The following is a 15,464-nucleotide window of genomic DNA, read 5'->3' as shown; positions in this document are numbered from 1 at the left end:
AGTGAGTATATCGATGTTTCTAACTCTCTATCTCTTTCCCTTCTCTCTGTAAAAAATCAATAAAATATATTTAAAATTAAAAAAAATAAATAAAAAAAAATAAAATAGCAGAGGTAGTCTAGTCAATAGCAGAACTATTAATGGTCCCCAGTCTCATGTGTATTCCCCCATATCTAGGCTTAGTGTATTGTAATTATAGATAGGAGTTGTTGAGCTCCATGTCATCTGTTTTCACCTAAAGCAGAAGCTGGGTTTGACTTATAATTTTATTTTACTGTTTTAAAAGTATGTTTTTATTGCCCTGGCCAGTGTGCTTGGTGGTTAGAGCATCAATTCACAGACCAAAGGGTCAAGGGTTTGATTCCCAGTTAAGGCATGTACCTGGGTTGCAGGTTCATTCCCCTGGAGTTGCGTGTAGAAATCAGTGGAGGGAAAAATTGTCCTCAGGTGAGGATTAACAAAAAAAAACCCATAATAAAATACCTTTTTATTGATTCTTAGAGAGAGGGGAAGGAAGAGAGAGACATTGATTGGCTGCTTTCTGCACGCCCCCTACTGGGATAGACCACAAGATGGGCATGTGCCTTTACTGGGAGCCAAACCAGCGATTTCTTGGTGTATGAGTCAACACTCAACCACTGAGCCACACTGGCAGGGCTGACTTGTTTTTATTGAAAGCCAACTATGGTCAAAGCCCAGTGCTGAAGGTAAAGGAGACATGATCTCTGCAGGAGGTTATGTTCTGATAAGGGTATCCTATATAATAAAAGGATAATATGCAAATTGACCTAACGGCGGAACAACCGGAATGACCCGTCACTATGACGTGCACTGACTACAGGGGCAGATGCTCAACGCAGGAGCTGCCCCCTGGTGGTCAGTGTGCTCCCACAGTGGGAGCTCTGCTCAGCCACAAGCTGGGCTGACTGCTGCAAGTGCCAGCGGCGGTGGCGGGGAGCCTCTCTTGCTTCCTTGGCAATGCTAAGGATGTCCGACTGCAGCTTAGGCCCTCGGGGAGCGAGCCTAAGCCAGCAGGTGGACATCCCTGAGGGGTCCTGTACTGCAAGAGGGCGCAGGCTGGGTTGAGGACCCCTCCGAGTGCACGAATTTTCGTGCTCAGGCATCTAGTGTATGTATAAATGTTTAGACAAATCCTTAGATAGCAAGGAGGGGTAAAAGAATATCACAGAAAATAAGAAAATGTGTGTAGGTGGGGAGTGCAGAACATTGAGTAAGTGACCAGGGAAGATTTTATGGAAGAGACTTTTTAGGTAGAATATTTCATTCAGAATCATGACTTTCCTAGAGTTTTTTAAAAATGTAAGTATATGCCTGGCCAGTGTGACTCAGTAAGTTGAGCATTGTCCCATGCACTGAAGGGTTGCAGATTTGATTCCTGGTCAGGGCACATGCCCGGGTTGCCAGCTTGATCCCAGGTGGGGAGCATGCAGGAGGCGCTGATTGATGTTCTGCTCTCACACTGATGTTTCTCTCTAAAAACCAATAAATAAAAATTTAAAAATGTAAGTGGAATGTAGATTTTTACTTTATAATATGATTGTGTCTCATTATTGCTAGTAGAATGTAGATTAAGGGATAAGAAAGCCATTTCATCTTTTGAAGTTAAATCAGGTATAGAAAAAATACCACCAGTCACTTTGAAAATGCCCAAAAATTCCTTTGAGAAATATGATTTATCCAAAAAAAAACTCTCTTGGTGAGTGGAAAAATTTATCTAGCTTAAATAAGTCCATTCTTTTCAAGCACTATTAAAGGGCCATGCAGTTATTTTTAATCTAATTTATTTATTTATTTATTTTCTGTTATTATTGCAATAGTTTTTTGCTTGGTGGCAAATATTAAGTACTTAACAGCAGCAAGGTAGATAGTTCTTGTGGTCTAGCCTGGAGCTCTATCCACTTTTTATTTTAGTGGAAAATGCATTTTGAGTTTAAAATGACCAAGGGAAGAGCAAACTTTTCTAATGTAATTTTTCCCCTTTATGCAGAAAAGCAGAAACAGCATAATAAAGCCTACACTTGGAAAGGCACCTCAGTGACATTAAATATTTAGCTACAGCCCTGGCTGGTACAGCTCAGTTGGTTGGAGTGTCGTCCCGTGCACCACAAGGGTGCTGGTTCAATTCCTGGTCAGTGCACATACCTAGGTTTTGGTGGGGGCACATACAGAAAGCAACCAATCTATATTTTTCTGTCTCTAAAATCAATAAAACATATCCTCGGGTGAGGATTTAAAAAAATAAATTTAGCTACAGTGAGCCTTTCAGGATTCTATTGACCATGAATTACTTACTGGACTGGACATTATATTAAGTGGAATCATATGAAATTGCTCTTTTTGTGCATTAAATACAGTTGAATATTGGCAGTTTTACACAGTTCAACCTTAAAGGTCTGAAGATTTATAGATACACAGAGGCTTCAAGAATTGATGGATTCCTTTCCTCAGAATTCTTCTTACTGTATTTAAGATAAAGCTAGCAACATTAATCTTACATAATTGTAATTCAATTTTGGAAATAATGATATTGGTAAGGATAATGGATAGCTTTATCTTTGTGATTGGAACCCCCAACAAGTCCTAGGAAAAACTCCCTTATAAGAAGCATATCTCAGTGAAAGACTTTATTTTTTCCAGTGACTATAGCATGCTTCTTTTTAAGCAATTTTGTTTTTATTCCAGAATAAGTGTATGAATCCAGATAAGCTCACAAATGTTTTGAAATAGAGCTTGCCTGATGTGTGGAATTTTTCCATCTGTGTAGTTAGTGGGAAGCATTTACTCATGTCTAAGTGAATTGATTCTCCAGAGATAGAGGCATTCCCAGCACGTATTTTAAGGCAAGTGATTTGAATGCCCTTTTTTTCCTTCCACATACTTCTATGACAGGTTTGAGCAATGTTACTAACTTTGCTGCCTCCTTACCTCTACTAGATTTTTACTTCTGTTGTATATTTTTTCACATATTCTTTCTGCCTCTCTTTTTGAGGAATTTGTAAGGTTAGATACTAGCACCTTATGCAATATTTGCATATCTTTTTCAACTAAGAATATTATGATGCTCAATGAGCCAGTAATTACAGTGTCTTCACGTTCTCACAAACACACTCAAGCATAGAGTCCATGATAATTAAAAATGAGATTTTTAAAGAGTATCCAGTTCTTAGAAGATAGAGACAAAAGTGCCCAGTTCTTAAGTAAATACTTTTCTATTGAATCAGGCAAAAATATGTTTAAATTGAGCCTCCGTAAGGTAGCCAGGTTTGCAAGGCACTATATCAACTTTCCAGAGAATTCCCGTTGTTTTCTCTCATCTTTGACACATGAGGGACAGCTATGTTCCTAGAGCAGCTGCTGCTGTATTCTTGTTGCTTCTCAAGGTGAATAACATTGGGGGTACTAGTACTAGATAGTAGGCATGGTTTATGTTTTCATCTGGGAGGAAAATAATAGGATTTGTGGAGAGTTGAGAGTTGCATGAGTATGAGAATCCAGGATTAACCTTGTTTAGAAAGTTGTTAGAAACACAGAAATTTGTAGCTTTATTGGATCACTTTGATCAGTTGAAGAAAGGTAGTGATTTTTATATACATCTAATGCATACATTGTAAACTAGCATTTAGTAACACCAAGGTCTTCTGTCTGAGATGAGCAGCTGGTAGGTAGTCTCACACGCTTTAGTTTTTCTTCTGTCAATAGTCCTGGAACCCCGTCCCCCACCCTTATGAACATTCCTCTCCAGAAAAAAGTTTATTTAAACAACAGTATTATACGTATACTCCTGTTATTGATGAATGTTGCGGTTTATGTATTTTAAAATTACATTTTAGACTTCCTTTTTCTTCTTTTCTGGAAGCTGCTTTTCTTTAAAGGTTTAGCTCTATATTTCTCAAATACAGTTATTTATATACCATCTTTGTGAATTTTGTCATGTCTGTGTACCACTTGTACTATTATTTACTTAATATTTTTTTAATTGACTTTAAATCAATATACCCTCCTTTTAAATCGAGATAGACCCCTGGCTGGATAGCTCAGTTGGTTGGAGCATCGTCCCAATAAGCCAATGTTACAGGTTTGATCCCCGGTCAGGGCACATACAAAGAATCAACCAGTGAATGCATGAATGAGTGGAACAACAAATTGATGTCTGTGTGTTTCTCTCTCTCTCTCTCTCTCTCTCTCTCTCTCTCTCTCTCTCTCTCTCTCTCTCTTTCTCTCCCCTTCTCCTCCTTCTCCCTCCTTCTCTCTCTCCCTCCCTCTCTTTCTCTTCCCCCCCTTCTCTCTCTCTCTCTCAAACCAATAAATACAATTTTTTTAAAAAAGAATCAACCAATGAATGCATAAGTGGAACAACAAATCAATGTTTCTTTCCCCACCTCTTCCTCTCTTTCTCTAAAATCAATAAAGATTAAAAAAACTGAGGGACAATTTATATGCAATAAAAATACCCACTTTAATTATACAGTTTGCGTTTCATCAGGTGTATACAGTGATATAACCACCAGGATAGTGAAGATAGGGAACATTTCCATCTCCCTAAATAGTTCCCTTGTGCCCCTTTTCAGTGGACCCTAGATCTGCTTTCTTTTTTTTTTTTTTTTTTTTAAATATATTTTTATTGATTTTTTACAGAGAGGAAGGGAGAAGGATAGAGAGTTAGAAACATCGATGAGAGAGAAACATCGATCAGCTGCCTCCTGCACACCTCCTACCGGGGATGTGCCCGCAACCAAGTTACGTGCCCTTGACCGGAATCGAACCTGGGACCCTTCAGTCCGCAGGCTGACGCTCTATCCACTGAGCCAAACCAGTTTTGGCACCGGGACTTAGATCTGCTTTCTGATGCTACAGTCTAGCCACCCTTAACCCTTCCTTTCCTTTTTAAAAAAAATAAACTTAGCTTTTATTAAACAGTAATGTCTTAATTCAGAGTTTGAGTTATTATTTTTATCCCTATTCATGTGAAAGTAAATGTGTGATTTTTGTTGTCACACTTTGCTCTACAATCACTTTAAAAAATTTCTCAGCTTTCAAGCATGCTTTATCAATCTCTTGTATACATTGTCTGGCACTGTAACAGGTACTGTGGATACGAACTATAAATAAGAAAGTAGTGGCTGCCCTCCCTCGAAGATAATAGATGCATGGCTTTTAGTTTTAAGGAACCAACTAGTAAATACATATTTTTCTTAGAGCACTTCTTGACTTAGAACTAGTATTTTTCTGCAACTAGATAATATTTTGTATTTTGGATATTCAATTAATACAACAAACACTTGAGTGTTTACAGCATTGAAGGCAAATCATATTCACATGGACATGGAATTCACTCAAATTTAACTGTAAATGTTTTTCCTCTTTCTTCCCTCTTCCCCACTTCAATTCCTAAACGAGAATAGAAAGAACAATTTAGCCGAAACCGGTTTGGCTCAGTGGATAGAGCGTCGGCCTGCGGACTGAAGGGTCCCGGGTTTGATTTCCGTCAAGGACACGTACCTTGGTTGCAGGCACATCCCCAGGAGGAGGTGTGCAGGAGGCAGCTGATCGATGTTTCTCTCTCATCGATGTTTCTAACTCTCTATCCCTCTCCCTTCCTCTCTGTAAAATACCAATAAAATATATTAAAAATAAATAAATAAATAAATAAAATATATTAAAAAAAAAAAAAGAAAGAACAATTTAAATGTAAGCCAGTCCACTGAATGAGTGTGTGTCTATAGAGAGAGACTCAGATGGAGGAATTGAAGCTGCAGTCCCTTCCTGTTCTCACAGGAGCTGCAGCAATAGGGCACACAGTGAGGAGGTAATGTAAAACCAAATTCAACTTATTGCACACCTACTCTGAATAAGATACTACTATGTACTGTAGGCAATATAAGAAAAGAAGATAAATTCCCTTTAAGACTTAGAGCAGAATAAGACAGCTTCTGTAAGTGTTTATAACCAGCTGACACTATATAGAGATTCAAGGCAATAAAAATGCTATGGAGATTAAGAAGAAAAAAAAGGAAAAGTGTTGTGTTTGTTTTACTTCTGCACGAATTTTTAAAATTTTGTTTTATTTTTTTTGCCCTAGCTGGTTTGGCTCAGTGGATAGAGCGTTGGCCTGTGGACTGAAAGGTCCCAGGTTCGATTCCAGTCAAGGGCATGTACCTTGGTTGTGGGCACATCCCCAGTAGGAGGTGTGCAGGAGGCAGCTGATCGATGTTTCTCTCTCATCGATGTTTCTAACTCTCTATCCCTCTCCCTTCCTCTCTGTAAAAAATCAATAAAATATATTTAAAAAATTTTGTTTTATTTTTTGATGGGAGATAGATGTACCCTTGGTACTAAAATCCAAAAGGAGCAAAAGGGTGTGGACTGAAAAGCCTCCCTCTGACTTCTGGGCCCATCTGGAGGCAGTCATTCTTACCAGCTTGTGCAAGCTTCTAGAGTTTATAGAGAACTTAGACATTTATGAGTGTCTCAGTTTCCTGTGGCTGCTGTAACAAATTAGCACAAACTGGGTGGCTTAGAATAATAGAAATGAATTCTATCACAGTTCTGGAGCCCAGAATTTGAAGTCTGCATCACTGGGCTGAATCAAGGTATCGGCAGGGCTGCTGCACTGCCTCGGAGGCTCTAGGGGAGAGTTCCTTCTTTTCTTGTTCCAGTTTATGTTGCCTGCCAGCACTCCTTCCTTGGTTTGTGGTCCCATCACTCCAGTGTTGAGGCAAGCATCTTCGTATCTCCCTCTGCTCCATCTTTACATAGCTTGTGTGTGTGTGTGTGTGTGTGTGTGTGTTTAGTCACCCTCTACTTCTCTCTTAATATGGGTACATGTGATTGCATTTAAGGCCCACCTGGATAATTCAGGGTAATCTTGACATTTCAAGAGCCTTAACCTAATCATATCTGCAAAGTTTTGCCATAAAAGGTAACATTTATAAGTTCCAGGGATTAGGTGTGCATAACTTTTGAGGGGCCATTTTTCAGCCTACTGCAACAGTAAAATAAATAGCATACTATACACTTTTCTGAACCTTGTAAGAGTGAAAAACTGGAATAACCCAAAGGTCTATTAATTCAGGACTGGCTAAATGATGGTACATCCATAGAATGGAATAAGGTGTCAGCACTAAGAAAAATGAAATAGACGTACTGACGTGGAACTATATTCACTATAAAGTAAAAAAAAAAAAAGCAAGTTGCAGAGGTGCATATAAGTAAGGTAAAAATTTGGAAAGATAAATATCAAACTTAAAATGGCTTTCCTTGGGGAGAGGAACTGGTGTACTTTTTTTGTTAATCCTTACCCAGGGGTATTTTTCCATTGATTTTTAGAGAGAGTATAAGGGAGGGGGAGAGAGAGAAACATCAAAGGGGGAGAGACATGGTTGGTTGACGCACACACTGGGGGGATTGGAGCCTTCAACCCGGGCATGTGCCCTGACTGGGAATTGAAACCATGACCTCCTAGTTCACAGGTCGACACAACCACTGAGCCACGTGGGCCAGGCTGTGCCAGCCAGGCTGTACTGTTGGCATTTTTAAATCCAGCATGTACTTTATAATAAATTTATGTGTTTTGTTTTTCTGGGTGAATTGTGTTTAGAAGTAGTAGGGATTATCAAAGTTGAATCTTTAAAAAATTTGTTTCCTAGATAGCAGATCCTACATTAGCTGAAATGGGAAAAAACTTGAAGGAGGCTATGAAGATGCTAGAGGACAGTCAGAGGTGAGTCTGTTGAACAGAAGTGACCTTGTTAAACATGTTCAGTCTGTTATGAAACTGGTGGTACTGGTTTCCTGCTGTTATAAACACCTCTGGGTTTCATAATGTCACACTTAGCTTCTGCTGACTTTGAACTTGGTATTTGTTTTGGGTAGAAGATGCTTTGTAATTAAAGGATTTTGAAATTGAGGGGCAGGACTTAGAATTTTCAATTCTGTCTATTAAGAGTTTAATTTAATATATTGATTTGAAACTATAAATATTTCTTACTGTAAATTAAGGTCATATAAGGCATCAACTAACCAAGAAATGGGTTTCATGTTCTTTTCCTAAACTCAAATTATACCCCAAAATGGGGGCTGGGGCAAGGGATGAGCAGGGAGGGAGAGATGTGATAAATGTGTTTTAAATGCTGCATCAGTTACTAAGAGATTATAGATAACATAGAGGCCCGGTGCACAAATTCGTGCACCAGTGGGATCTCTCGGCCTGGCCTGTGGGATTAGGCTGAAATTGGCTCTCCAGCATCCCCCAAGGGGTCCTGGATTGCGAGAGGGTGCAGGCCAGGCCAAGGGACCCCACCAGTGCACGATCAGGGCCGGGGAGGGACAGGGGAGGTTGGCCAGCCAGGGAGGAACCACAGGAGGTTCCAGGAGCTCCAGGGCCTGTCCGGCCCATCTCGCTCAGTCCCGATCTGCTGGACCCCAGCAGCAAGCTAACCTACCAGTCAGAGTGTCTGCCCCCTGGTGGTCAGTGCACATCATAGCAACTGGTCGACCAGTCGACTGTCTGCTCCTTGGTGGTCAGTGCACATCATCGCGAGCAGTTGAGCGGCCTTAGCATATCATTAGCATATTATGCTTTGATTGGTTGAATGGCTTACCGGTCAACTGTTCACTTAGCATTTAGGCTTTTATTATATACGATCATCACATGCTTGCATGCTCAGATGGTAAAAATTTGATAATGATAAAGTGAATAATTTTTAATTTTCCTTTAAATTAGAAGAACAGAGGAGGAAAATGGAAAAAAACTATCAGGGGATATTCCAGGGCCACTCCAAGGCAGGTAGGTGAAAATAAAGATAAGTACCTTTAGCTTGGGTATACATTTTCTTTAAACCAAGATTTTACCATCATTGATTTACAATTTTAGTGTTATTGAACACAGAGCAAATTCAGAGTTATAAGCAATGTAACAGAAGAAAACTGAAATGCCGTTGTCTGGTTGGTGATAATGCCAGGCCTGCCTGCTTCTTCCCCTTTCCCATTCAGAATTTAACACAACATCATGAATCAAAAACAATGCACACATTTATAATTATGAGTTGAATATCATACTCAGTTTATCTTTGAAACTTGTAATCCGCATGGTACACTGAGCATTATTATGAGGGATATTTTAATTTGATAAGATTTATTATTTTTATAATACAGGAAAATGAAAGGAAAATATCAACTTTAACCATTTATTGACAGAGCAATTTATTTTTTTAACAACGAAAACAAATTTTTCTAGTGTTTATGGTTTGAGCTAGCAGGGAGAATGTCAGAAAAATAAGTAGCTATCTAACTAAAATTTTCACAGAATGTTGTACTCAGTTTGTAATTAACATTTCAGCCAAGGTTCCTTCATACAAGCTTTTTTTATATAACCAGGAAACTGCACATAGGTAAACATTACAACTCCCTTAAATTGTCCTTTGACCTGAATATAAATATGTATAAGGTTGCAAAAGAGAAGTGAGGAGGAAGGGAAGGATCACAATGTGCCAATAATGTCACATCTAACACACCCAGATACCAATATTAAAATAGGCACTCCTACTTGTAGCTTAAATGGTGCTGAATTTTTTGTTGTTGTTGACTTCAGAGAGAGGAAGGCAGAGGGAGAGAGAGATAGAAACATCAATGATGAGAGAGAATCATGGATCGGCTGCCTCCTGCACACCCCCTACTGGGGATTGAGCCTGCAACCTGGGCATGTGCCCTGACTAGGAATTGAACTGGTGATCTCTTGGTTCGTGGGTCAACACTCAACCACTGAGCCACATGGGCTGGGCTCGAGTGGTGCTGATTTGAAGCCCTCTGAATGTGCATGCAGCATCTTCTACAGGTACCAAGTCCTATAAATCTCCTCAGGGAATTAAATTTCCTGAAGGGAATTAAAGAGTTCTACTGATTCCACAGTTTTCCCAGAAGAGATATCACCAAGACTATCTGTAATTCTTAGAATAGGAGGGCATTAATGCTACTGGCCAGGCATATTCACACTTAGTGCTAATCGCCAACATCTGAGATAGCACTATGCCAGGCATAGCCCTAAATGCTTTACATACACTGTCTGATTGCATCCTCACAATTTCCTAATGTAAGGACCTAGCGAGTTTCAATAGCTTGCTCAAGTCCTGTGGCTAGGCACACAACATATCATTTGTAGTATAAATTTAAGTCATAACTCTTAAGTATATGATTCATTTTATTTTACATTATTGGGACAATGGTAGGAAATTTCTACACTGTGTCCAAGGACCAGGGCCCCTCTGCTGTGAAAGTCAGCACCTTGGGGAGGATGGGTATTGGGGCATTGTTTTGACAGTGCTTCTTTTTCAGAAGAGAGAACTTTTTATTAGTCATACTCTTGTTAATGGAGCAATAGTATTTTCACATTACATGTGTTCAATTTGACATTGCTAACTGCTTTAGTCACTCACATTCTTCCCAGAAGTTTTCACCACCTCATGTGATGAGCACTTAATAACTTACCTTGAATAGAAGTAAATCTGTTTACTGGTATACTCTAAGCAGATCTCCAGTTTCCCAGTTTGGGGAAAAAGTGGTAAAAATGATTCTTGCATTACATGTTTAAGTCTGTTAGAACAGCAGACAAGATGCCTACATGGTGGGAAACTAGATATACTAGTGACATCGGAGTATTCTTGCTGCTTCTGTGACCTTCAGCATCCTATAAGGACTGTTTTGGCTCTTATGACATGCTTATTCTCCAGGATTCAAATGAACAGGTAGAGAAATATTTCTTAAGCAATATTGGTGAAATATAAAAATTTCAATCTCAGATTTAAGTATAAGATTTAATTAATCACAAGTAAGATTGTATTCAAAATTCCAGTTAATGATTTGAGGCTTGTTTTTAAAAGATGTATACTGTATCTCAAACACATTCTTACTCAAAAAAACTTATCAAAGCTAGTTTGGATGAGAGAATAGAGTGGTAGGGGATATGTGCTATTTCCACCTGTCCATCAAGTCTTTTTTTTATTCTGCAGTGGACAAGATATGGTGAGCATCCTCCAGTTAGTTCAGAATCTGATGCACGGAGATGAAGATGAGGAGCCCCAGAGTGCCCGGTAATGGAGAACGGTTGGCAGCTTCTCTGGGACAGTATTATGTGTTCTTGATTTTGAAAGTGATTGCATTCTTGCAAGTTGCTGAAACGATAAGCTTTGTTTCATTCATATGATATTAAGAGGATGTTCATTTTTTTTCTTTTCAGAGAGACATTTACATATTTTACATAATATATTTTGTAAAAGGAAGGCTTTTACTAAACCTAAATCCTACAGTTTTTATGGTATTATCATCTTTGCAAGGGGCTGGCAAAAGGACCAAAGAACAATTGCTGTGCGCTTTTCTACTTCTGATGGCTTCTGCTCCTGCACTTGTGCTTCTGCTTGCTAAGAATTGCTGCAGCTGAATTGATTGGTGGCAGGCCATTCTTGTGAATCATCCATTTGCTTTATTTTATTTTCATCTATTTAGCTATTCAGTTTCATTTTATCTTTAATTTTAAATTTATTTTTTTGGAATAAGTAATGCATTTTTCTGGTTCAAATTTGAAAGTTAAAAGGGTATACAAAGGCAGTTTTCCTTTTTACATCAGCCTCTCTGTATTGTTCTCCTCCTTAGAGACAATGTTGTATTTCTCAGAGATATTTTATGTGTGTGTATACACAAGCAAAATGTCCTTACTCACCCCCTCCATTACACAAATACTGTACACATTGTTTTGTACCTTGCTTTTTTAATTTATGTCTTAGAGTTCATTTCATATCAATACACAATGAGTTTTCTCCTTTAAGAGCTGTTTGGCCCTAGCTGGTTTGGCTCGGGATAGAGCATCGACCTGCAGACTGAAGGGTCCCGGGTTCGATTCCAGTCAAGGGCACATGCCGGGTTGTGGGCTCAATCCCCAGTAGGGGGCGTGCAGGAGGCAGTCAATCAATGATTCTCTCATCATTGATGTTTCTATCTCTCCCTCTCCCTTCCTCTCTGAAATCAATAAAAATATATTTTTTAAAAAAAGAGCTGTTTGGTTTTACTTTGAATGGATGAACCATATTCTATTTAACTAGTCTCCTTTTACAAACATTGCTGCAGCCAATAACTTTGTACATGTATCATTTCTTAGAGAAGCAAATATTTCTGGAGATTAAAGTTCTAAAGTGGGATCCCTGAGCAAGACAGTTTGTGTATTTCTAATTTTAATAGATATTGCCAAATTTCCTTCCATGGAACCTGTGCCAGTTTACAGTCCCACCAGCACTTTATGAGAATACCTCTTTCCCCCCACGCGTTTGCCTGTAAGAGTGTTAGACTTAAGGGTTGTTGTCAGTCTGATAGGTGAGAAATGATATTTCAGCATAATTTTAATTTGCATTTCTCTTACTAACCAGGTTAAGTATCTTTTTGCATGTTTTAAAATCCATTTATATTTCCTTTTCTATCAACTGTATCTTTTGTCCAGTATCCTGTTTGATTTTTTGACCTTTTAAAAATTGACTTATTTTTTATAAGGGAAATTAGTCCATCCATTTAAATTATATATAAAACAATACCTAGTTCCCCTAGAATTTGCTAAATTATTGTTATAAATAGCTAATGAGGGGAATTAATCTTCATGTAATGATTCTTTAAAAAATGGTTTTCTGCATATTTAGCTCTACCCTACATAGTTCTTATGGCTGGTACTTAGTTTAAAAAAAAATTTAGGAGAAAATTATTCACAAACAATTTGTTCATTTAGTAGATATTCAATAAAAAGAAGGATATTTATCTCCTAGGAATTAGTTTTTAAAATATTTTTCCCCAGACTGTCAATACCTTATAGGCATTGAAATTTCTAAATTTATCTGAATTTGTGCCCTAGGCCAGTGGTCGGCAAACTGTGGCTCGCGAGCCACATGCGGCTCTTTGGCCCCTTGAGTGTGGCTCTTCCACAAAATACCACGTGCGGGCGCACACATATAGTGCAATTGAAACTTCGTGGCCCATGCTCTCAAAAGAAATTTCAATCGTTGTACTGTTGATATTTGGCTCTGTTGACTAATGAGTTTGCCGACCACTGCCCTAGGCCATTAAGTGGATTTTCAGTCTGACAGAAATTTCTATGGGCCCTTGCGGAGTGACTCCGTTGGTTGGAGCGTCATCCCATACCAAAAGGTTGCTGGTTCGATTTCCAGTCAAGGGCACATACCTAGGTTGTGGGTTTAATCTGGGAGGCAACCAATCGATGTTTTTCTCTCACATCAATGTTTCTGTCTGCCTATCTCTCTCTCTCTCTCTGTCTCTGTCTCTCTCTCTCTTCCCCCCTTCCTTCTCCCTCTTCCTCTCTCTCAAAATCAATTTTATATATATATATATTCATCCTTGGGTGAGGATTAAAAATTGTATATATATTGCCCAGCAGACGTGGCTCAGTGGTTGAACGTTGACTTAATGACCCAGGAGGTCACGGTTCGATTCTGGTCAGTGCACATGCCTAGGTTGCAGGCTTGATCCCCAGTGTAGGGCGAGCAAGAGGCAGCTGATCAATGATTCTTTCTCATCATTGATGTTTCTATCTCTCCCTCTCCCTTCCTCTCTGAAATCAATTAATAAAATATATTTTTTAAAATGTATGTATAGCCTCGGATGAGGTTTTGAAAAGAAAGAAAAGAAATTTCTGTGGAATACTCTCTCTCAAAGTTTTATTTTTAAATATTTTTTCTAAGCCTTTTTTTAATCTAATGAATTTTGATTAACAGAATCCAGAATATTGGAGAACAAGGTCATATAGCTCTTTTGGGGCATAGTCTGGGAGCTTATATTTCAACTCTGGACAAAGAGAGGCTGAGAAAACTTACAACTAGGATACTTTCAGACACTACCTTATGGCTGTGCAGAATTTTCAGGTAAAGACATGAGTCTTTCGTTTTCGATAAAGATAATTAATGAGTTGGGTATAGATTGTGATAGATGTTGTCTGGAGCTATACTTCCTATGTTCAAATATGCTTCTTTCCCTTCCTCTTAGAAGGGTTGCTTAACCTCTTCATGCCTCAGTTTCCTCATTTACTAAATGGGGGTAGTACTAATATCTATATTACGGCATTGTTGTGAGGATTAAATGAGCTAATGAATTAATACATGTAAACAGCTCAGAACATAAGCACATGTATGTTGGATAATGTTAGCAGTTCCTTATTTTTAGAATTGCTAATTGACACATGTCAATAGAAGGTAGAGCAGTGAAAAATTAAAATATTTTTAATCAAAGTAGCCTGTGCTTTAGTAGAAAGGAAATGCTGTCAGGAGGAAGATGAGTGTGTGTTATGAAATTGAAATTTGCTTTATACTGTGATAATGATGGTCTTATTAAGGAATTATAGCAAGTTAAGGATTCAGCAGAAGACATTGGACCAGTTGTATTTTTATGTTATTACTTTTATGGAAAAGAAATGTTTGCCTAACACTGGAACATTTAACTTGGGAGACTCACTTTCAGATGTTGGGAAAGAGGTTGGCCTGGTTTGAGTATAAGTTTGCTTAACTATATTGCAAAGAAGAAATTTTCTTCCATTGTAATAAAAATCTAATACCTGTAATTGAAAGTCTCTCTCCCTTCCTCTCTAGGAGATTAAGAAGAATAAAAGGTCCCATGTAGATAATAGTGAAAGCAAAAGTTAGCCTGACCAGTGTTTTTGACAATTCTATTTACTTTAGATGTTTTAGGGCTAAAACTCTTCCAGGAACCATGCCTGCATTACCCAGTGCTAGCCTCCTTATAGAATAAGCCAAAACCATGATGTTCAGCCTTTTTATATTTGAGGAACTTCCTATTCTCTACTGATTTTAATTGTTGCTTCTTTTTATGGAGTTGGGCCTGGACAAAGGGTCATTGCCTCTGTTCCTTTTAACCTCCAACTGTAAGGAGTTGTCAACCATCTAAAATTAGGGTGATTCCTATCTCCTTTAACTGATCTAGGTGACAGTTTTTAGGCTGAGAAAATAATTACTTCCTTGATTACAAAACTGGGATATAAAATCAGAGTTAACCAGAGATAAGAACATATTAATATATGGGTGTCTCTTAACAGGTATGAAAATGGCTGTGCTTATTTCCATGAAGATGAAAGAGAAGGACTTGCAAAGATCTGTAGACTTGCCATTCATTCTCGTTATGAAGACTTTGTGGTGGATGGGTTCAATGTGTTATATAACAAGAAACCTGTCATATATCTTAGTGCTGCTGCTAGGCCTGGCCTGGGCCAGTATCTTTGTAATCAGGTAATGTGGCTTAAGGTGGACATTTTAAAGATTAGATGTTCCGTTCTGTCCTGGAACTTTTAAAAGTGTGTAGACCCATTTCTTTAGCTGATTTTCTTTTCAAATGAAAAGAAAAATGGGTTCTTTATATGCTTGTTTTGTCATTATAAGAAAACATATAAT

General features: G+C 38.4%; 1 protein-coding gene across 2 annotated transcripts in view; it reads left to right on the top strand.

Annotated features, from left to right (window-relative positions):
- Positions 1–15,464, top strand: part of PDXDC1 (pyridoxal dependent decarboxylase domain containing 1) — a 53,666-nt gene that overhangs the window by 4,495 nt on the left and 33,707 nt on the right. For both annotated transcript variants that reach the window (XM_080678367.1, XM_080678368.1), the window contains exons 2-6: positions 7,668–7,741; positions 8,744–8,806; positions 11,025–11,105; positions 13,782–13,928; positions 15,113–15,302. In XM_080678367.1, the coding sequence (XP_080534493.1) occupies positions 7,668–7,741; positions 8,744–8,806; positions 11,025–11,105; positions 13,782–13,928; positions 15,113–15,302 (555 nt within the window). The remainder of the gene's footprint in view (positions 1–7,667; positions 7,742–8,743; positions 8,807–11,024; positions 11,106–13,781; positions 13,929–15,112; positions 15,303–15,464) is intronic.

The sequence above is a fragment of the Plecotus auritus genome, assembly GCF_963455305.1.
Source record: "Plecotus auritus genome assembly, chromosome: 7".
Lineage (NCBI taxonomy): Eukaryota > Metazoa > Chordata > Mammalia > Chiroptera > Vespertilionidae > Plecotus > Plecotus auritus.
This window is presented reverse-complemented; position numbering and strand designations above follow the sequence as displayed.